Source organism: Xyrauchen texanus, chromosome 4 (genome assembly GCF_025860055.1).
Source record: "Xyrauchen texanus isolate HMW12.3.18 chromosome 4, RBS_HiC_50CHRs, whole genome shotgun sequence".
NCBI lineage: Eukaryota > Metazoa > Chordata > Actinopteri > Cypriniformes > Catostomidae > Xyrauchen > Xyrauchen texanus.
The window spans coordinates 28,245,671-28,269,574 of NC_068279.1; the positions used below are offsets into that span (position 1 = coordinate 28,245,671).

General features: G+C 36.8%; 1 protein-coding gene across 1 annotated transcript in view; it reads left to right on the top strand.

The window, feature by feature from the left end:
- The window catches only part of fras1 (Fraser extracellular matrix complex subunit 1), a 141,222-nt gene that overhangs the window by 32,143 nt on the left and 85,175 nt on the right, over positions 1-23,904 (top strand). Inside the window, exons 14-22 of the mRNA XM_052123970.1 lie at positions 4,700-4,843; positions 6,533-6,673; positions 8,531-8,671; positions 10,705-10,872; positions 14,020-14,160; positions 14,692-14,835; positions 17,103-17,258; positions 21,982-22,128; positions 22,250-22,396. Of these exons, the coding sequence (XP_051979930.1) occupies positions 4,700-4,843; positions 6,533-6,673; positions 8,531-8,671; positions 10,705-10,872; positions 14,020-14,160; positions 14,692-14,835; positions 17,103-17,258; positions 21,982-22,128; positions 22,250-22,396 (1,329 nt within the window). The remainder of the gene's footprint in view (positions 1-4,699; positions 4,844-6,532; positions 6,674-8,530; positions 8,672-10,704; positions 10,873-14,019; positions 14,161-14,691; positions 14,836-17,102; positions 17,259-21,981; positions 22,129-22,249; positions 22,397-23,904) is intronic.

A 23,904-nucleotide genomic window follows, 5' to 3' on the forward strand; every position in this document is an offset into this window, starting at 1 on the left:
AATTTAGGGCGTTCTTAAATTAACAGTTCTTGTCTATACTCACTGGGAAATAAAACTGTGAATCATCCACATAACAGTGTTAAAATATGCAATACTTCTGAAAAATAGAGCTCAGAGGAAGCATATGCAGTGAAAATAACAAGGGTCCTAAAATCGACCCTTGAGGGACACCACACTGTAATTGAGCCAACGTCCTTTCTTTTAGATAGGGGAAAACCACAGGAGGGCCATACCCCGGATGCCAACCATACACTCAAGATGATAGAGAAGAATATTATGGTCGATAGTGTCAAATGCAGCACTGAGATCTAATAAAACTAAGATGATATGTGAAGCTGAATCCATGGAGAGTAAAATATTCAGTGCTGTGCAAGGGCCTGAAACCAGACTGAAATGTATATAAAATGTTAAATGTATTTAGGTAGGAGTAGAGCTGTGAATATACAACTCTCTCCAAGATATTAGAAAGAAAAGGCAGTATGGAGATTGGGCTGTAATTGTTGTGTATTGCTGGATCCAAAAAAGTTTTTTTTAACCAAGGATGTAGAATTGCATGTTTGAAACTTCTTGGGACAACCCACTTGCTAATGAGCTGTTAATTATAACTGTCACACTGGAAACGATAGTCATGAAAAATTCTTTAAGAAGGCACCAAGAAAAAATATCCAGCTTGTAACTGGAACACTTCATCTTTGAACCAATTACAGTATGTCATAAAAGTTAGCAGACGTAGTCTCTAAGTGAGTCAGGGAGCTGGATGGGGAAAGCATGTCATGCATTCCATGACCCCTTTAAATCAACAAAACTTTACTCCCTACCCTAAACCTTCAACCTAAACCTAACCGATAGTGTAATAAAAACAATTGTTAGGTGAAAATCACAATTTCTGAAGCAACCACATCCTTTTGTGGCACTCACGTGTCGAGATGCATGATCTTCAGGACTCAGCCTTTGCATCACAAGTGCAACGTTCTGTCAGTTGAGCTATTGCTCAATTTGTAAATGTTAAAATTGATTGTCTTGAGTGAATTGAGTGTTTTGATGCAATAAGATAGCATTTTGTGAAGAAATGGTGAAAAGGACTGTAAGTGTATATGAACTGAAAATCTGCCATTTTACTCAGGATTTGTGTGAAAGTGAATAAAAGCCATTGTTGTTGCAATACTTTAGTGTTCATTTCACTAGGAAGATACGTACAAGCCAAGTAAAAATTATTTTGTAAAAATGTAGCTCTAGTAACTTTGACGAGGCAGGCAAGGAAGGAGGATCTAAATGCAGCTTTATTTAACAGCAAAATAAACAAGCTAATTCAGAATAAAAAGGAAACGCAAAACACAGGGCATAGAGTATAAACAATTCATGCAAAGACTGACAAATTAACCAGGGGAAACAAGGGCTTAAATATACAAGGGAAAACAAGGAACACCTGGGGAAACAATCAGGGGGAACCAGTCATGAAATAAAACTACAAAAGGATTACAAAAACAAACAGGACAGTGGGAACTAAACAAGAATTTCAACATAAAAGCGCTAAAACAGGAGTATGTGACAGTAACATGGTTCTATGAGACAATATTTGTCTAGCTGGTCAGAATGCTCAACCAAACAGAGCAATGTTTTGATCACAGTAGCTACACTTTGGGGGAATCAACTTACCGATGTAATTCTTATGGTTGTCTAAGCATAGATAAAAAAAAAAATATTTTCATGTCGAAAAATTGACACGTCACTTTGAATGAAGATCACTCTTTTTTTTTTTCTTCTTTTTTTTTTACTGTTCCAAGTAATACTTCAAAAATTCAAAAAATACTTTGTCTGTATTATGGTACAGATGGTAATACTAATTTACCACCATATTATACAGTATATAATGGTACTGAAACATGTATGTATGGTATTGCTATGGTAGCTTTCCAAAAAACATGGTATTGCTGTGGTGGTACACTTAAAAAAAAATTAACCAAACAATTCAAAAAAAATGTGAGACTTTTTTGCTTGTGTCAAATTGATGAAACAAGAAAAATTATGAAATAAGATTAAATAAACTTTTCTCAACCAATCTAAAATATATGTTTTATTTATTCATTTATTTTTAGCATTTAAGGCATTTGCACCATATGATTTTGCATCACATGCCCATATGGAAGATGTGTTATTCATGTTTTCTCTCAAATCAATATTTATATTCATTTCACAAATACTTTTCCTCTAGAAGATTTTCTTCTGATTCTGACAGCATTTCAATTTAATACATTAGTCATGTGAAATGAAGGTGTATTTACTGACTCAATAACTAAAGAGCCACCGGATTAGATTTAGAATTCCTGTTCAACGCCATTTTGCATCATGTTCTGAAAGGACAATATCTTTACTTAAAGCCTTATGGAGCATTAGACCATTGCACCAGTAGTGCATTCACTCCTTGAAAAATCAACTTCAAGACATGGCAATTTGATCTTGATAAGCTGCCTGACTATAGGAATCTAATCTCTAGGGGATCATGCATTAGTGACCTGCTAACTGGTCTGTAACAGTGTGACTGGGAGCACTAGACTGTTACTCCAGCCCCAACTTTCATTAAATTTCACACTTTAATAAGCCTCTGTCACTGATTTGATCTTAATGTTCCAAAAGAGACAAGATGGAGAAGAAGAATCCAGCTTGGGTTGAGCTCATTATGGTGCATTTAGCATGACTGGGTTCTACTGAGGGATTTAATGTGGAAGGTTTTTTATTGTGGTAGATGCTGATTCATTCTCTTATTTTTCTCTCAAATTGAGTGCAATTGTCTGTCTGTCTGTCTGTCTGTCTGGCTTGCTTGAAGGGATAGTTCACCCAAAAATGAAAATTCTCTCATCATTAACTCCCCCTTGTGCCATCCCAGATGTGTATGACTTTCTTTCTTCAGCAGAACACAAACAAAGATTTTTAAAATAATATATCAGCTCTGTTGGTCCATACAGTGCAAGTGGATGGTGATCAGTCATTTTAAAGCTCCAAAAAGCACAGACAATCATTGTAAAAGTAAGCCATGCAACTACAGTAATTAAATGAATGTCTTCTAAAGCGATACCTTTTCACTGTATTTGTTTACTTCCGGTCGCTCTCCAATGCGATCTGACGCAATACAACTGGAAGTGCAGCTCGACTTGTTTACAAGAGAATGCTGTTCACAAGCTTCATTGGTTTTGCTTTCATTTGAACATGCCAGCGTGCTTATGTCACGCGAGAGGCAGCATGAACTGTTTTCCCTCATAGATGTGCATTGGATAAAATTGCAAAATTATTTTAAATATTCAGAATATATATACAACAAAAAATAAATACAAAATACATTGAAAAAATAAAAAACTCAGTAAAGGAAATACAAATAAAGATTTATTAATATATTTCATTATAAAAAATTAATAGTATTGTTATAAAAAAAAAAAAATGTAAAACACAGACAGGCATTACCAAACTTTTACATTTGCAGACAGCCATACCCTAATGTGCTGTCACAAATTTTTTCTAAAATGCCAAGCTTTTTGAAACCCATTTGGCATTGTTACCTGCCTCTCTTGTTCACACATTGTTGTTGGCTGGCAAAATATTTTGGTACCATTCCAGTTTCTCAAGGATCCGGGCAGGTTTTTTAGCAGTGTGTGAAAGTGTGTGGAGAGGTGCCATGAAGTACAGTGAATGCATGTTTCACACTGGGCGCTGTGCCCAGACTCGCAGTTTAATCCTGAACGCCAGACTCACGTAAAGAATGAGAGAAGGTGTCTTGTGACCTTATTGCTGCAAAACCATAAAATGTTTTCACAGATACATTTTATATTTGTAAAAAGTATTACATTTGTTTATATAAACTTTATTTATATTTAAAGGGATAGTTCACCCCAAAAACCTCACCCTCACGTGGTTCCAAACCTGTATGAATTTCTTGCTTATGTGGAATGTAAAAGGAGATTTGTTTAATATGTAAATATCACAGTCCGTCTGTTAAATAAAATAGCAGATGATAGTGACTCACTTTAAAGCAAAGAACCCAAAGGCATCATAAAGCAGTCCATGCGAATCTTACTATCTAATATTATCTAATAACTTAGTGGAAAACTAAAAGAATACCTCATTTCTAAAGGGAAATATGTTTTGAGGTCACATTTACCCAAATCCCAATCAGACACTAATTCATTTCAAATTGAGTTCTGAAATTCACAGTCAGCTGATGTCAGACATAAATAAAGATATAATGATTAGCATGGCTTTGTGTTTCGTGATTAAACTTTAGATCTCAGTAGGCTAGCTTAAGGCCCTTGATTACATTGCAGTGCTTGCTGTGTGGTTCAAAGAGGCTGTGAAATGAAAGGTTACTTTTAGTGAGTGACACATAAAGCAACACATTTTGTATGTGTTTGTGTGTGCTTCAAATTGCGAGAACCTGTTTATGTGTAATCTAAATATTTTATACTTGTAACAAGCACCAACAGAAAGGTCATCTTTTGTATTTGTCTGACTGATGTGTTTTCTCTCGCAGTCAGTAGCTAAATCTGCTTTTATTCCTCACAGAAAAGTCTCACCAAACAGACCATAAAGTGACCTTGTAAAGCTGGCTCATGCTGATTTTATTTTTTTGTTTTGTTTTGCTTACTTAGAACTTAAAGGGAGCTGTTTTTTGCTCTGATTCTGAACAGGTTATTTACTTTTTCCTCTTTAGGTTGTCATGAATCATGTTCTTCATGCCAGGGGGCAGGGCCTCAGGATTGTTTGACATGCTCCGAGCCCTCCCACTTACTGAAGAATGGTTTCTGTGTGATGGACTGTGGCCGTGGCTTCTATGCTAGTCAAGGCAGTTGTTATGGTACAGTATGATGGGCAAAATTCTATTTTTAGTTGCTCTATGTGGATTTGTTTTTGTGATGGTATTTAATTTGATCAGGAATTAAATTGTAAATGGTTCTGAGCCTGGCTAAAAGGCTTTATAATCAAACTATGGTGCTTCTCCTCAATTAAATGAGGACTTGAGCTGAAGGGCTACATTTGCTAATTGAGTTTCTTTCATCAGCTTCACTTTCTCATATTTGTTTCAATATAAAATTGTATTCAATATACGGGAAGAGCCAACAGGTCATATACTGTATGTTGTGAACAAGTGTGTTGCCCTTTGCCATTTTTGATTTTGTATAGGCTTATTTTTATTTAAAGATCAAAATTGTGTTGTAAATTACAAAATTGTATTGTATCATTACAACTCAGTTTTTCATTGCATTTTATATTCATTATAGCATGCCTTATTATCACAGTTGTATTGACTATATCTTGCTGAGTAGAAACAAAAGCATGCTTTACAGATCTAACCTAGAAACGATTCAACCTGACAGCATTACGGCAAATGCAGAATGACACTGAAAATGTATTTTTTTTGCAGTGGGGAAACTTAAAGATACCTCAGAGATGGCTTGTCTATTTAGCATAAGAGAGAATTGTGTTGGCAGATGTTGTGTTTATCTTAGCTTCTTTGGGTTTGCTAACAATGGGTAAAAATAGCTTGTGGTTTGAGCAGCATTGACATTTATGCATTAATTTTTTTCGGCAATTGAATGATTACGGTATTGCTCATTTTGTTTGTGCCATGGTGTTTTAGATATTTTAGTCTTATGAAGTGTTTTTTAAAGTTAAAGTTGAATCTATATATCGATCTTTCTATAATATTGTGTACGTGCCCCTCGTGCTGCCAAAACAGCGCCAACCCGCATCTCAGAATTGCATTCTTAGATAATATTCTTCTCACCACAATTGTACAGAGCGTTTATCTGAGTTACAGTAGACTTTGTCAGTCCAAACCATTCTGGCCATTCTCTGTTGAACTCTGTCATCAATAAATTGTTTCCATCCACAGAACTGCTACTCACTGGATGTTTTTCGTTCTTGGCACCATTCTGAGTAAATTCTAGAGACTGTTGAGTGTAAAAATCCCAGGAGATCAGCAGTTACAGAAATACTCAAACCAGCCCACCTGGCACCAACAAATCAGCCAATCATGTGGCAGCAGTGCATAAAATCATGCATATATGGGTCAGGAGCTTCAGTTAATGTTCACATCAACCATCAGAATGGGGAAAAATGTGATCTCAGTGATTTGAACCATGACATGATTGTTGGTGCCAGGCGGGCTGGAACTGCTGATCTCCTGGGATTTTTACACTCAGCAGTCTCTAGAATTTACTCAGAATGGTGCCAAGAACAAAAAACATCCAGTGAGCGGCAGTTCTGTGGGTGAGAGTTCAACAGAGAATGGCCAGAATGGTTTGAACTGACAAAGTCTACTGTAACTCAGATAACCACACTGTACAATTGTGGAGAGAAGAATATTATCTAAGAATGCTATTCTGAGATGCGGGTTGGTGCTGTTTTGCCAGAACAAGAGGGGGACATACACAATATTAGGCAGGTGGTTTTAATGTTGTGGCTGTGGCTGCGGTGTGTGTGCATATATATTTGTTTTTAAAATGTATGTATTTTTATTTTATTATACAATATGCTTTTGCAGCTTGTGACCCTTCCTGTGCAACCTGTCAATCTGACAACCCCAGCTGCATGAGCTGCCCCCATGAATATGCTCTCCATCATGGGAAATGTATACCACAATGTCCACCACAGCATTACAAGGACAACCATGGCCGTTGCCAAGGTAAAAAGTTATCTGTTGCTGTTTTTATATTTTGTGCAATGTATCCATGTTGGGTGAATATTGTTAAACTTGGACACTTTTTGTCATTAAGATCAATGGCAAAAAGTGTCCCAATTTACCTGTAGTCACCCTAGATTTCCTGGAAACCAAAAACTCATAAATCACTTTTCTAGAAACTTGGGGAAAAAATAACAACAAATAAATCACATAACCCCCAAAAATCACTCCCTTAAAATTACTTAACCTACTTTTTTCTAAAACAAAAAAACATATTCAGTACATTAGAAAATTCTTATGAATGGATATTTATTTTATGATGGTGTTTTAGTGCCACGTAAAAAAAAATATATATATTTTGAGGATAAGTCGTAATATTTTGAGAATATTCTCATAACATGCCATTTATGAGAATAAAGTCATAACGTTTTAATAGTAATGATATTAATATAAAAATATTTTGAGAATAAAGTAAAAATTACAAGACTAAATTCAAAGAATTATTAGAATAATGTAGTATATTGTGAGAATAAATTAGAAATATTTTAAGATAAAAGAAATCAAAATATTAAACAGTGCATCATCACAATTATAGAATGGACTCAGAACCAGCAGCTTCATTAATGATAGAAATGGATGTACTGGATTTAGTCAAATCATATTTTGTATATGATTTAACAGTACATAAATTGGTCTTTTGGCACATCAGCACAGAATTATTATTGGTATCCGGACACTATAACAGTTATGTAGGAAATTTGATTCATTCATTTGTGGGTGATGCTTAGTCTTTTTTTTTCAAAACAATGCTATATTTGAGGGGATGGTACTACACAGAATGTCTTGAAATGGACCTATATATAATTCACAGCAATTCAAATGATTTTTCACTTCACTTGTGTAAGCATATTGCACCTACCTTGACAGGCACCCACAGGTTGAAAACTCTAAAGCACACCTCATTCATGAACAGTAAGCTAACAAAAAACTTCCCCTTATTGACAACAATGTTGCACAGCCAATGTTATCTCCCTGGTTAGTGGTATTTACTGTATCCAAAGACCCAGACACTCCACTTTGCTGTTGTCCACCACATCAACTTCATGTTACTTTCCTTATGACTTATTCTTAAAATATTACAATTTTATTCTCAAAATCCTATGCCTTTATTCTCATAATTTTGACTGTATTCTCAAAATATTATGACTTTGCAAAACTTTTGATTTTTTTTCATGTGACACTAAAACACTGTCATAATATTTCAACTGCTCTTCATTCCGTTTACATTAATATTTTTGGTGGGTGTTACGACCCAAGTTTGGGACCAACATAAGAAGCTGTCAAAAGAAAAAACCAGGGTATAAAACATGCTGAACAAAACAAGGACAGGTGAGCTGACTAAATGAAACTCAAATAACTAAGAGTGGGCATACAGTCATCAAAAATATTAATGGATATTATTTGATTACTTTTGGCTAGCAGTTCACAAGAAAGTGCATACATATATATTGTGGTTGTGACCGTTTATTTAACAGGTAGTTAAAGGGGTAGTTCACCCGAAAATTCTGTAATCATTTACTAATCCTAATGTTGTTCCGAACCCATGACTTTCTTCTGTTGAACACAAAAGGAGATGTTAGGCAGAATGTTTCTTCCAGTCACTATTCACTTTCATTCACTTTTTTTTTCATATAATAAAAATTAATCCTAAGGCTATCGTTCTGCCTAATATCTACTCAGTTGTTCCATGGAAGAAGGAAAGTCACACGGGATTGTATCAAAATGAGGGTGAGTTTTCATCTTCTTGTGAGATGTTACTAAAACCTTCTCCTGACCTGTGACTCTTTTGTTTTCTTCCAGCCTGCCACAGTTTATGTGCATCCTGCTCAGGACCCTCTGTGTCTCAGTGCACCACCTGCTCAAGATCTCTCATCCTGAACCAGGGCCAGTGTATGGATTCCTGTGGAGAGGGGCTGTTCTCCAGGGATGGACAGTGTCACAGTATGTAGTACAACATAGTACGACTGCATTTATACTGCTGCCATATTCTTCCCACCATTACATCATGATGTTGTAGAAACTGGGTCATGATAGATCATAGATGTGATGACCAAAACGTTATTGATTTTGTTAGTGAAATGAGAGGAGAAGGCAGATTAAGCCTTGAAAATGTGGCCTAAATTGTCACAGTATCAGCATTCTTATGAGCAGATACTAATCACATATTTACCATCTGGGTTATTACTAAAATACAAAAAACAAGTCCATTTAAAATCACTGTAAAGAAAAAAAAAACACACAAAGGGTGAGTGGCTTTTGTTCTGTAGGGGTTATATTTTACCTGTAGCTGTCCACTGCCCCAGTACATCAATCAGCACTGCATTGCAGGTGTGTGTGTGTCCCGAATACAGATAACCTTCTCTGGAGTTTATGTGTGTAGAGTCACACTCTTGTGTATGTGTTGTAGACTAGAATTGTTCCCAAAATTGTCCACAGAAGTGTCTTAATTCTGACAAAACCTGCATTTGCAAACATCATCATTTGAAAAAAATATTTATAAATAAAATAAATTATATATTTTTAATTAAAACTAATGCAATATATATATATATATATATATATATATATATATATATATATATATATATATATATACATTTTTTAATTAATTTTTTTTGCTCATCCAGTTTAGATTTGTTTTGTGGGCTTGAAGAAGGCATACGATGGGATGTCCTGTGGGGGACGCTGCAGGAGTATGGGGTACCGGGGCTGCAAGTGTGTGCCATTCGGTCCCAGTATAACCGTTGTGAGAGCTGTGTCCGCAGCCTTGGCCTTAAGTCAAGCTTGTTCACAGAGGCCTTTGGACTCTGACAGGATTGTCCCTTGTCACCGATCTTGTTTGTGATATTCCTGGATTGGATCTCAAGGCGTAGGCGATGTGTGGATTGTGTCTAATTTGGGGGCCTCAGGATTGCATCCCTGCTATTTGCAGATGATGTGGTCATGTTGGCATTATCATACTGTGACCTCCAGTGCACACTTGGGAGGTTTGTGGCTGAGTGTGTAGCGGTTGGCATGAGGGTCTGCACCTTCAAATCTGAGGCCATGGTTATCTGCTTGAAAAGGGTAGTTTGATCTCTTCAGGTAGAAAGAGAGCAGCTGCCCCATGTGGAGTAGTTAAAGTATCTCAGGTCTTTTTCACAAGGGAGGGACAGTTGGAGCGTGAGATTGACAGGCGGATCGGTGCAGCATCAGCAATAATGCAGCCACAATACCAGACCTTGGTGAAGAAGGAGCTGAGCCTGAAGGCAAATCTCTCAATTTACCAGTCAGTATATGCTCCAACTCTCACCTATGGTCATGAGCTTTGGGTAGTGACCGAAAGTATAAGATCACGAATACAATCGGCTGAAATGAGCTATCTTTGTAGGGTGGCAGGTTTCACCTTATGGGATAGGGTGCGAAGCTCTGACATCCAAGAGGGGCTCATAGTAGAAGCGCTGCTCCTCTGTGTTGAAAGAAGCCAGTTGAGGTGGTTCGGGAATCTGATGATGATGCCTCCTGGACGCCTTCCTGCGGAGGTGTTTCAGGCATGTCCAACTGGGAGGAGGCCCAGGGGAAGACCCAGAACACGCTGGAGGGATTATATCTCTCGGCAGGCCTTGAAAGACCTCAGGATCCCCCAGGATGAGCTGGAGGATGTGGCCAGGGAAAAGGACGTATGTGCTACTTTGCTTAGTTTGCTGCCACTGGGACCTAGTCCCGGATAATGAAGAAGATGTAAAGAAGATGGATGTAAACGTTTGTTTGTATGAAACCTGAAACATTTACATTATGGGACCATCCTCATATCTAGTTTTTAAAAATGTAAAAAAAAAAAGGCCAAAGTTATAGGATTAGGGTTAGTCTATAAATTTATAATTAATGAAATTTAAGAACAATAGAAGTCAAAGAGCATTCCTCCCTTTGTGACTGTATATGCATTTGCACTCTCCCTTTTTTCTTTTCTCAGCATTTTTCTTTTCTTTGTGCAGGATGTCATGCATCCTGCAGGGCTTGTATGGGTCCCGATTCCTCAGACTGCCTGCGGTGTGTCAAACAGGAAGAAGTTCTGCAGCCTCAGAGTGGACATGTCTCTCACGGGTCCTGTATGTCTGCTTGCAGGCCACAGCATCACCTTGACACAGATCACACTTGCAGAGGTGAGCATACAAGAAGACAAACTCTTACATTTTTCTCTGAATTTGAGATCACACACATATACTTTGGAGATTCTCAGTAGCTCCCTGATTATGAATGATACTATGGAAGATACATTCTGGAAAAAGTATCTTCACACTGTCCTGTTGAAAGATTGTTTACAATAGCTATTCCAAATGTCTTCATCCTTGATGAGTGAAAAACATTCAAAGATGCTTCTGCAGTTCACTTTAAATACAATAGGGGTTGTGCATGATGTGAAACACTCAGTGGAAATGGTGTTCATTTAAAATTAAAATCCTGACCAAATTCCCCCCAGAAAGGATTAACAATGGCTATTTCTTTACAAATTTAAAGAGTAAGCTGTTCTTTTGAAAAGGAGTGACAATGTGAACAATCATATATTATCACAAACACCGTAAGACATCTACTGATGACAATATACAGTAAGCTACATGCTTTCTATAGATCACAACGGAAACAAAAATTTACACTGTACACTGTAAAAATGTCAGGTAACCTAACAGATAAAGTAGCTAGCTTTACATATTATATAATCAAACATATTATACAATATGATTTAATCATATTATAATGAAAGTTATTGTAGGGGTTATATCAGGTAGAAATAGTTCCTTAAGGTCACAACTGCGTATATTCACTTTTTACAGTTTTCAATACCGATATAGCAATTCTGGCTAATAGAGTAATCAATAAATATTTTCACTGTGTGGCCAATTGCTGATGATGCTAATGGTAAGTCTACTGTTGACTGTTTTGTTTTTGTTTTGTTTTTTGTAAACCAACATTCACACTGGTCTAGTCTACACTGGAAGAGGTATTAGGGGGGCCAGAAGGGGGTGTTCACCCTGTAGTCTGTTTGGGTCCAAATGCCCCAGTATAGTTATGGGTACACTATACTGTAAAAAGGCAAGTCTTTCAAATGAGATGTTGTAACGAGATCCTGATTATAATTCCTTCCATTGGCCCTTCTCAATCATGGCCTTCTAATAATCCCCATCCTTTAATTGGCTCTATAACTCTCCTCTGTGTGGTGAGCGTGCTGGCGCACTATGGCTGCCGTCACATCATCCAGGTGGATGCTGCACACTGTTGGTGGTTGAGGAGAGTCCCATGTTCACTGTGCAAAGCGCTTTGAGTATAGAGTCAGAAAAAGAGCTATATAAATGAAACATTCATTCACATTCATTCATTTCATACACTGAACAAATGTTAACCAAAAACAATGTGTTCATGTGGTAACACCGTTTTATATCGGTAAAAGAATATGTATTAACATCACAGAATCAACCTGAATAGATTAAGTTAAAGCAACAAAACACATTTTTGAGGAAGACCAGGTAGAAAATGCTCCTTTAGGTAACAATTATAGGTTACCAGATACCACATACTCTACATAAAGCTAAAGTTTTACACGCAGATATCTATGACATGTTGTGAATTTTAATTAACCAAAGAGCAGAAAATGTGTTTCTAAAAATGCTATTTAATTTAATAACATTTAGAAATTCCTTGCTGTCTTGTTTCCGAAGGTTGTGAGAAAGTGGCCAGCGGGGCATCTATTCAATAGATCTTCTGTCATGAAGCTCACCACTATAATAATGACAAGTGCCTCTTTCTTCAACTAAGTCCTTTGTGTTGAGCCAGCATGCTCAGACAAATGTTGAGCTTCCTCAGGACTACTTGTCTGGAGAGTGTGTGTGTGTTTGTGTGTTTGTGTGTGTGTGTGTGTGTGTGTGTGTGTGTGTGTGTGTGTGTGTGTGTGTGTGTGTGTGTGTGTGTGTGTGTGTGTGTGTGTGTGTGTGTGTGCATGCGTGTTCTGATGGATCAGATATCATGCTGAGGAAATTCCAATGTGTAAATCCTTCCATGCTAAAGTCAGTCTATTGTGTGTGTGTGTGTGCATGTGTGGTTTAAGACTCTTTAACCTTAATGTGTCTTTATAAATTGATTAAGAGTGCATTAAAGAATTTCGCACATTATTGCAAATCATCACCTCCTCATCTTATGTATCAATCTCTTTTCTCTGACTTCATTTTAAGACACACCCCATGGGTCAAAATATAATTTAAAAGAATACTGATCAATATGCAAACCCTTTGGACATGTTTATTGTACATCTGAATTTCATTAAAAGATAGCTTAGCCCTATCATCCATTCACTCAATGGAATACAGATTAACTTAGTGTTAGTATTTAGGATGCCTGCTGTTCTTCTTGGGGGAACATACTCTATTATGGAGATAGATAAGCCCCTTTATGTTGATCGGCTATGAAACTTGCCAAAGCAGACGTATAATTTGAAGACAAGGAGATGACTATTAGGCCACTATGAAGGATGGGTGTATGTCTCAATGTTGATACCTGTTGATAAAGATGATTGTCAAAGGTCTCTATGTTTATATTTGTCAGTTTTCCAGTGATTATGGATGTTTTTGTGTGTTGCCTGTATGTGTCTACCAAATGTGTCACTTTTAGTCTGGCAGTAGTATGTTCAGACTTCTCACTTGTGACAGTCTTTCTTGTTTGAGTCCACTCCTTTCATTCAGCTGTGCCCACCATGCCAAGCTATTGACAGACTGCTCTTTAAGAGGAAATTGATTATTTCTATATATATATACAGCTTGAGGCATGTCTGGTAAACCTGATTTCAAATCCAGTGAATGTTCCTCAACTTTGGGGATGATATACTAGTAAAGAAAATTATAAGAGTGTTCTGTAAGTAACTAGTCTATGCAGCTAACCAAGATGGCTTTAATCCTCATTACTGTTTGTGTTATTGTGTTAGTAGTATAATGTGGTTGTTAATGCAAGAGTATTATTAGGAGAAATGTGCCAGTTGTGGTTGCGGGATTTAGTGTCTTCAGATGTCTGAAACAGTAATATCTGATGTGTCAAAGTGCCAAAATGAATTTGCTGTTTGAGACTTGTCTTTGTCCAAAGTGTTTATTTCAAATATTTTTGTTACAAATAGTAGGCTATTTTTAGATAGCATCTTGTTTCCAATACAGAGTATGTGGCCACATAAGAATGCAGAGTAGAAAGAGTATAATTGCGTCTTTCCGGCCGTCCATCCATACTTTCTTTTATCTCACCTAAAACCATAATTATATTTCCTCTTTTTTCAGAGTGTCACACCTCATGTTCAGACTGCACAGGAGGAAGTTTTCAGAACTGTACTTCCTGTATGCAGCCTAATGTTCTTCACCAAGGACAGTGTCTCAATAAGTGCCCCCATGGCTTTCATGCTCAGGACAGCACCTGCCTATGTGGGTATTTTTTAAGTTGTTCTGTACGGTTTTGTTTTCCCACATTGTAAATATAGATGTAAGGGTGCTTATTTAACTACAGGCTCTTTTGAGTTCCAGGGTTGGTTTTTAAAACAGATTTCAACTTTTCTCTTTTAGTTGTATGATTGTAACATTAAAACTCTCTGTACAATGTACCATCTGCAGCATTCAAAGATCCTAAGCAGAAACAGACTCAGTTTTAGCTTCTTCATTAAATAATATTCAATAATATATCATGAAATTATTAAATATGTCATGAAATGTTCCAATAAATAAACAAATAAAATATAATGAAATGTAAGCATAAATATATAAACAAGGCACACAATATTTATTTGTATTCACTATATATGAATATATATTATTATATAATTTTGTCTGGTATATTAAAATATGAAATGATAACAAAATATTAAAATATAATTTATATTTGCATATAAGGATGTGTTAAATAATGTGAATATTTAAATTGATGAAGTCAAATATCTCATTCTTTCCTTTTCCCTTCAGCCTGTAATCCATCATGTAAGGAGTGCACGGGCCCCTCTCAGGCTGACTGTCATGCCTGTCCGGCCCATGCCAGTCTCCATAATGGATACTGTCGAACCAGCTGTCCTGAGGGCCAGTACCTGAACGCTGTGGGCTACTGCAGTGGTGAGCGAAAACTTCCTCTGATCATCACCAAAAAAAGCATTATGACATGCATTCAAGTAACACTTTTGATCTCAAGTCACTGTGCCTGTTTGGGTTTAAGGTTTCAAATGGCCAAATATAGCCCTTGAGGGGGAATTTGGTGTTAAAAAAAATGACAGCTACTGAGTTAAAGTCAATGCCAAGAGCTTGTGTGTTTGTTTCTTTTGTAGAATGTGCTCTTAGCTGGTTTCATTCCTAAAAGTAGGAACTTTTTCAGTTCCTTTTTCAGTTTTTCAGGAACAAATATAAGAAACAGTAAGTGATGAAGAATCTTAAGATTTAATCTTGACCAGAAGATAACAGTGAATTACAATCATCTAAATGCATTAAAAAAAAAGAAAGAACAGATTACAATATATATTATATAAAGGTAAAAGGCAACATTATGAAGAATGCACATTTAAATACTTGCTGAAGAGTAACTGTAGGTTGTTGTGTTAATGCTAACTCATTAAATAGAAATGCTTTCATTGTTTGAAGTAAAACATACAAATAAAATGAGGTAATGTATTAAGATTGTATAAAAACAACAAATAAATCCCAGTTTTCTCAAGCAGTAAAAAAAAAGCAAAAGTAGTAATTGCATGCCAACACTTCATCAGTTGGGCAGATAATTGCACTATAAATAAGGGAAACAAATATAGGCTATAGATCAGAATTACATTTTTAATTACAAACAAGAAAAAAGGCAGTATTTGATTGCAGGTGTCCTATCCTCAGACCAGCATGACTTATAAGTAAAGTCTTGTCTTTAAGTCTTGTAAACTCCCTTCTGCTTTATGTAATCATCTGCTTTCATCTGTCCTCCATCGCTGATATAAGAGTTATGTGATTTCATCTGTCCTCCATCGCTGATATAAGAGTTATGTGATTTCATCTGTCCTCCATCGCTGATATAAGAGTTATGCGATTTCATCTGTCCTCCATCGCTGATATAAGAGTTATGCAAGCTACAGTGTCCTTAAATTTGAATCCTTCCTTGATATTTATTTAATTAAATCTAATCAAGAGTCAAGATTCAAAGCAGTTCAGTTCAGTCCCCATTGATGCCAGACTTAAATAAAAAACAGGCTAATATAGGTTTCAATTCTCAACTGAGAATTTTCCCATGAGAAACACACAGACATGCAATATGCTGTAGATGCAAATAAAAATAGCTACCGATGAACATCTTATATCTCTGCCAAATATTCAAATTTTTCATTATGAAACAATTTTATATGATTTAATAAGAATACATTTTCACCAGAGGTTTTTCAAATTTTTCTGATGCAATTAAAACTTTGTAATGCAGAGAATTCTCGTACTACTGTCTCCTTAAGATGAATTGCTTATGTTTATTCTTGATCTTTTTGTATATCGCTTTGGATAAAAGCATGTGCCAAATAAATAAGTAAATGTAAATGTAACACTCCTTAGAAAATATTGTCCATTTAATGACTTCTATGTGAACATCTGATGTAAACCTTTCTTCAAACTGTTTATGTTGTTTTGTTATTAAGTGACATATATGATTAATATAACAATAAATAGCTCTTAATTGAAGTTTGGGAATTATATTGAAATAGATCAGGTTGGGTGGGTTTATGTTAATGAACTTTATATTCTTCCTGGCCACTGTTAAAGTACTGGTGGAATAGTTTTCTGACATTGAAGACTCACATAGTACACTGAAATCTCAAATTATATGTGGACTTTCTTAATTGACTGACATTTTCAGAGGCAAGTGTTAATAGTGCTTGTTAATGTCAACATGTTAAAATATACAGTTTTGTCATTGTCTGTGGTAAGTTACATCTATATACAGTAGGATATACTGTATGCTGTTTATATATATAGATATAACCAGTATATATTCATATTATTTTTTAAATCAGAGAATATGAAATAATACCTTATAGTCTGCATTTTCTTTTTAGAAATGAACCAGTGATAGTTTACACTGGTTACTATGCAACACTTTATTATCTGAATGTTCAGTAGCCTTCATTGCAATGGAGGTAGTCTACTCCCATAGCTGATAAGGAGTGAGAGAGGCTGTACAGATGAAAAGAGTGTTTACTTTTGCACCTTTAGGAATGTCATCATGATAAAAATCAGATGATATCATTTTTATCTTCTTCTTTATATTTATCCCCTCTCCTCTTAGCTCACTTCAGTTCTTTTGAATTATATTTTGATAATTTGTGTTCTCTTTCTGTCTCTCTGCCTGTTTGTTTGGCTTTCAGAGTGTGAGGAGGGATGTCAGCGGTGTGTGGCAGATCTGAAGACTGGCTTTGGCACAGTGTGTTTGTGGTGTAAGGTTCCCAGGATGTTACTGCTTGGAGATTACTGTGTACCGCAGTGCCCACCCAGACACTACCGGTGGCATGGAGCCTGCAAAAGTGAGTGTAAAAATAAAGAGATGTGAAACCAACGTAAAACAAATACAAATAAAATAAAGTATGTTGTTATAACCTGGGAATAAAATGTATTAAATTAGATATTGATTTAGTACAATCAATTGTATAAAAAAATATTTTGAGTAAAAAATGTATTCAACTAACACAATTAATCAGCATGGCAGGTAACTAATTTGATAATTTTTTTTTTTTCCATTTATAGCAAAGGTTTGTTTAAATTAATGGGTTAACTCACCCAAAAAAAAAGTTCTTCCATCATTCACTCCTCCCCCATTCCAAATCCATATCACTTCTTCCATGGAACACAAAGTATATATTTAGCAATGCTATAATGTTTATGATGTTTTGAATTACCAATACCCACGTGCTCATCATTACATCATTATCATTATCTGCATCATCTAACAACACTTGATAATTCATTAAATCTCTCAATATCATATGGCTGTTTTCCTCTAAGTCCCTAGAGGGGTATAAGTGCAGTCCAGAACTCCAGTGGAGAGAGAGTGATGCACGCAGCAGTGTTTATGTTTGTGTTCATTTGTTGTGCTGAAAAGAAAACCTTTATGTGTTATGTTGAAATGTGTTAAAAATAAAGACTTATGTGGACAGTTTACCCAGCCCTCACTTCCTTCTTCACAAGAGAGCATGAGATCTTTCACAGTGGTGCCGTAACCCAGGAATTAGGAGGAAGAAATGCCGTCATGGAGTCCTCGCTGCTGGCCGAATTAATCAAGACCCTCACCGGCATCTACCAATCAGGGTGTGCTTGAGCTGCATGTGGAAAAGGAGCAGCAGTTCCAGATGCTCTTCCAGGCTCAAGCGAAGGACCCACCCCGGACCCACCTGTGGCCGTGGCACACGTCATGCTGGTGAAGATGGGACCTCAGGATGACCATGAGTTCCTCAAGCTCTTTGAGTGGACGGCTGGTGCATGGAACTAGCCCATCATTCAGTGGGTGGCCTGCCTCCTGCCGCTGTTGTCCAGGGAAGCCCAACTCACAGCCCAACAACTTCCTGCGTCCAACCTCCCGGTGTACGAAGACATCCTACAATGGGTCGGGCCGACGCCCAGAGCAACACCGCCAACATTTCAGCTCGCTGATACTCGGCGAGCTCGGCCACTCGTTCGTATTGGCTCGACAGCTCCGTGACACCTGCTGACGGTGGCTGCTGGCTGAAGGTCGCGATGCCGAGGAGGTACTCGAACAATTCATCGGCTGGCCACTGAAAGGGACAGCGGAGTGGGTCTAGTGCCTCTGACCGGCATCGCTGGACAAGGCGGTACAGCTGGCTGAGGACCATATGGCGGTGTATTTGGGGGCCGGCGAGGGGTCCTATAGGGGTACTTGACTATGGGAATTTACAGCAGGAGATAAAGTCCTTGAATTGCTCCTCATATCGACCTCTAAATTACTTGCCAAGTTGCAAGGGCCCTTCAAAGTCACATGGTTCAAATCGATTATGAGTTGAAACAATTAGGATAGAGGCAGAGCACGTCAGATTTACCACCTCAACCTCCTAAAACCATGGAGAGAGGTGGTTCCCATGACTTTGGTGACAGGATAGGGAGGAGCTTAAAAGTGAACTTAAAAGCCACCGATCAAGTCACCCCTTTCACTTGTAGAGACCACCTTTCACCATCCCAAGTCACGGAGGTTGCAAGGTTGCAAGGAGAGCTCTCCGATATGTTCTCACCTCTCCCCGGTCAAACGAATCTCATAGAGCACCAAATCAAAATGACACCAGGGGTATTTGTACGCAGTCATCCCTACCGATTGCCCAAACACAAAAAAGAAGTGCTAAAGAATAATTAAAGGCCATGCTAGATATGGGGGTAATAGAAGTATCCCACAGCGACTGGGCCAGCCCAGTGGTTCTGGTCCCCAAGGGTGATGGCTCAGTCCAGTACTGTGTAGATTATAGAAAAGTCAATGTGGTGTCTAAGTTTGATGCATACCCAATGTCTCAGATTGATGAACTGCTCAGTTGGGTATGCGTGGCTTTTATTGGCTGATCCCCTTAACTCCCATGTCCCGTGACAAGACGGCATTTTCCACACCATTCGAATTACATCAATTAGTGACCCTTCCGTTCTGTTTGTTCGTGGCCCCGTGTACATTTCAGAGGCTTATGGACAGAATCCTCAGACCGCACACTGCTTATACTGCTGCCTATTTAGATGACATCATTGTTTTCATTAATGATCTGAGGGCTGTCCTGAGGTCGTTGAGACTGGCAGAACTCACGGCAAACCCAAAGAAGTGCGCAAATCCAAGTGGAAGTACAGTATCTAGGAAACCTTTTTGTGTTACGCTGAAAATTTCCTGCACACAGGAACAGTTTTACAGTTTTCCATTTTATAATTTTTTGACTATAACGTTTTTTTCTTTTACGTCTGTCTAAACATCCTAATTTTATGATGTACAAAAAACTTAAGAGCATGGTAAAATATATCTGTCTGAAACAAATTTTATATTCATGAGAGGGCACATTGTTATATAATGCAATATGTTCATATGAGGGCACATGGATATATAATAGACCATGCCATTCAAAAATTACCTTTTGAAAAGATAAGACTTGAGTTGATATTTTTTCGATCACTTTTTCTCTCTCCCTTTCTTGTACATATGTCAATTATTACGACGCTGTTTTAGTGCCACGTTAAAAAAATTATAGTAAATAAACTATATCCTCTGAAACCGTGTGAAATGGCTTTCCAATAATCAAAATATATTAATACAATTTACTAAATGTCTCTTTGTATCTGATAAAATGTGAAAGATGCTAGAACAATACATATAGTTGCACTTAATGGGTTTAAGAGTGGTTCATAGCTCTAGTTAATTTACAAGCGTTTTTACATGCTACTTATATTATGATTCATTTATGAAAACATGCTGTATAATTTCAGTGCACTAATGTTCAACTTAGAGCATCGGGAAACACAGTCCAAGCATCACCCATGCTGAGCGGGATTGTGCAAACGTCTGTCTGGTTCTTTCTCCAGAATAAATTCAATTCATAACCGCTGCAGTGTCCAGATTCCAATAATACATTTGTGCTGATGTGCCAAAAGATGAAAAAGGATTTCTTTGTTGCTAAATCCTAAACTAAAATATGATTTAATTAAATCATCCACATCCATATCTTGAATTGATGAAGCTGCTGGCTCAGCATTCTATCGTTGTGATAATGACGCCCTATTTCTGGTAATTCTGACTTTATTCTAAAAATATTCCGACTTTATTGTCATTTTGACTTTGAAATATTACTAATCTCGTAATGCTACAACTTTATTCTCGAAATGTTGACTCTATTCTCTAAATATTATGACTTTAATCTCATAATGTTACAACTTTATTCTTGAGATTTTGACTCTATTCTCTAAATATTATGACTTTAATCTCATAATGTTACAACTTTATTCTTGAGATTTTGACTCTATTCTCTAAATATTATGACTTTAATCTCATAATGTTACAACTTTATTCCTGAGATTTTGACTTTATTCTCTAAATATTATGACTTTAATCTCATAATGCTACAACTTTATTCTTGAGATTTTGACTCTATTCTCTAAATATTATGACTTTAATCTCATAATGTTACAACTTTATTCTTGAGATTTTGACTCTATTCTCTAAATATTATGACTTTAATCTCATAATGCTACAACTTTATTCTTGAGATTTTGACTTTATTCTCGAAATATTATGACTTTAATCTCATAATGTTACAACTTTATTCTTGAGATTTTTACTTTATTCTCGAAATATTACTACTTTAATCTCATAATGCTACAACTTTATTCTTGAGATTTTGACTTCTAAAAATATTACGACTTTAGTCTCATAATGCATAATGCATAATGTTATTTTACTATATTATTATACAAAATTCACAAAACAAATAATTAAATTGAGAAGATATTACTCACCGAGAAAGTTGTTGATATATCATAGATCAATCTTTGTCACTACATTACATACACTACCGGTCAAAAGTTTTAAAACAGTTACTCATTCTTTATTATATTTATTATTATTATTTCACATTTTAGAATAATAGTAAAGTCATCAAAACTATGGAATAACATAAATGGAACTATGGGAATTATGCTGTGACTAAACAAAATCCAAAATAAATCATAACTATGTTATATTTTAGCATCTTCAAAGTAGTCACCCTTTGCCTAGAATTTGCAGACATGTACTCTTGACATTTTCTCAACCAACTTCTTGAGGAATCATCCTGGGACGCATTTTAAAGAGTATTGAAGGAGTTCCCATCTATGTTGGGCACTTATTGGCTGCTTTTCTTTATTATTTGGTCCAAGTCATCGATTCCAAAATCTTTTTTATTTTAATGAAATGTTAGTTTTATAATGAAATAAATTAATGTGTTGGCACAATTATATTTTTGTCTACAATACTAATTTCAAACATTTAAGCACACACCTTCAGATCAAAAGATTTTTAAGAACATGAGAAACATTTCAATCAAGTCTTCAAAAGTTTTGACAGGTAGTATATCTCCAGTTTACAGTGGATTTATAATTATTATAAACATTAATTTATCATTTATATACACAATGGAAGATGTAAATGAAGCCTTACTCATCCGACCCTTACATCCAAAGTTTAGGGTACAAATTCTCTGTGATCCTGTCTTTATTCTAACTGCCCTATGCGTTCTCCAGAATGTCACTTTTCCTGTGCGGAGTGCAGTGGTGATGGACCTCTCTCCTGTACTTCTTGTTTGGCCCCTGCTGTTCTGGCCCCATCAGGTCTCTGCAGCCCTCGCTGTCCAACTGGATACTATGCTGATAGAAACAGTGTGTGCCAAAGTAAGTACGGCTTACTTTTATTACAGCTTACATACCAGTCCGATTAATTTACTATCATAAACTATCATCTAGTTTACAGTATTCTGCATTCCATCCATCCATGATTATTTTGTGTTTTCAGTGTGTGACAGCCAATGTCTGAGCTGTGAGATGTCTGGAGTGTGCACATCCTGTAGAAACCCAGCTAAAGTGCTTCTCTTTGGGGAGTGTCAGTATGAGAGCTGTGCTCATCAGTACTACCTCAACACCACAACACGCACATGCAGAGGTGAGTCTCAGTCCGGCTGCTCTATATCTGTCAAACCATGTCTCAAAGGGGACATTGTGGAGGTTTTGTTATGTGTGCATTTGTTGTGTCATAATTTCTGCCTTTTTGTTGTTTTTTTTTCCTTTTAGTTTCTCATTATATAAAGAAGCATCCTGCATGCCAGAAAGTTATATCTAACATATATGCCTAAAATAATCACACACAAAACCAGAGAACAAAGAGATTTACTTATTTTTCTAAAAAGCAAGGTCTCGCATAATATTATAGTAATTAAAACACAAGGCTGTGTCGTTATAGAGGAGAAAGTTATTTGCTAATTGTTGTTGGTGTTTTCAGATGCTAATAATGTGGTTTGGGATTTGGGAGTGGTCTTAAAGCACCACAGACCCCATATGGCAAGACCTTTCTTTCACTTTGTTGGGATTTAGAGCAGAGAGAGGAGATCGAGAGGAGAGATTAGTTTTTGTCCCTGGAGTAATTTGCTGTGTGTGTGTTTGAAAGTGAGTGAAGGAGAAAGAGAGCAAGACTTTTTGTGAATGCATGCAAAGCTGTTTATTCCTGTAGTACAGTGAATGAAGGTTACCTTGACAACATGCACAACAGTCTTATTCCAGAAGTAAAAAATCCCATTCATTTATGACGAATTGATTTTCAACGATAATCCATAAAAATTTAAAGACAGACCTACCATGAGCTACGAGGTTGTTCATCAATGGTATATGCATCCGTTGAAGCCATCCATCCACATTATCAACTTCATTGTTTAAAATTAGCATTTGATAGCGGAATTCATGTTAAACAACTACATTACCCATGGTACATCAGAGTAATATCCACCAATCAGACAATGGAAACGTGGCTCGGTGGCCATGACGGGGGACTCTGGCGTGGCGGCCATGAAGGTGGGTTCTGGTGTGGCGGCTGCTGTGGAATTGCTGAGTTCCTCATCCGCAATTCCAACAGTGAACGAAGATCAGCTCAGCATAAGAGCATAGTCGAGGTATTGAGCCAGACTGAGGGTAATTCGACCGCGAGGCGTCATGTAGGAGACCATCTCATTCAAGCCTGCACGGAAAATGTCTTTGAGAGCGATCTCATTAAAATCAACCTCGCAGGACAGAGCGCAAAAGTCCCCCACATATACTTCAATGGGAAGGCTTCCTTGACATAGATGTTGGAGCTGAAATGCTTGGTTCATTTTGAAGGTCAAGTATTCTGTAACGTTGCTAGCAATGACAGGCAGACGAAGTCGAGGAAGTGTGAAACACCCAAGTGCATTTTTATTTACAAATCTTAAACATGAATCCAAACAAATGTGAAAGTACAAAACAAAGTGACATAAACATGGACTTTACTTTGACTACATTACACAAAACAATACGTGACAACTGACAAGGCAACCACAAGGGCTTAAATACATAAACATGTATGACAATGACAACCAATCAACAGACAGAACTGTAAACAAGATAACAAGACTAGTATACTTTAACCATTGAATAACAAGA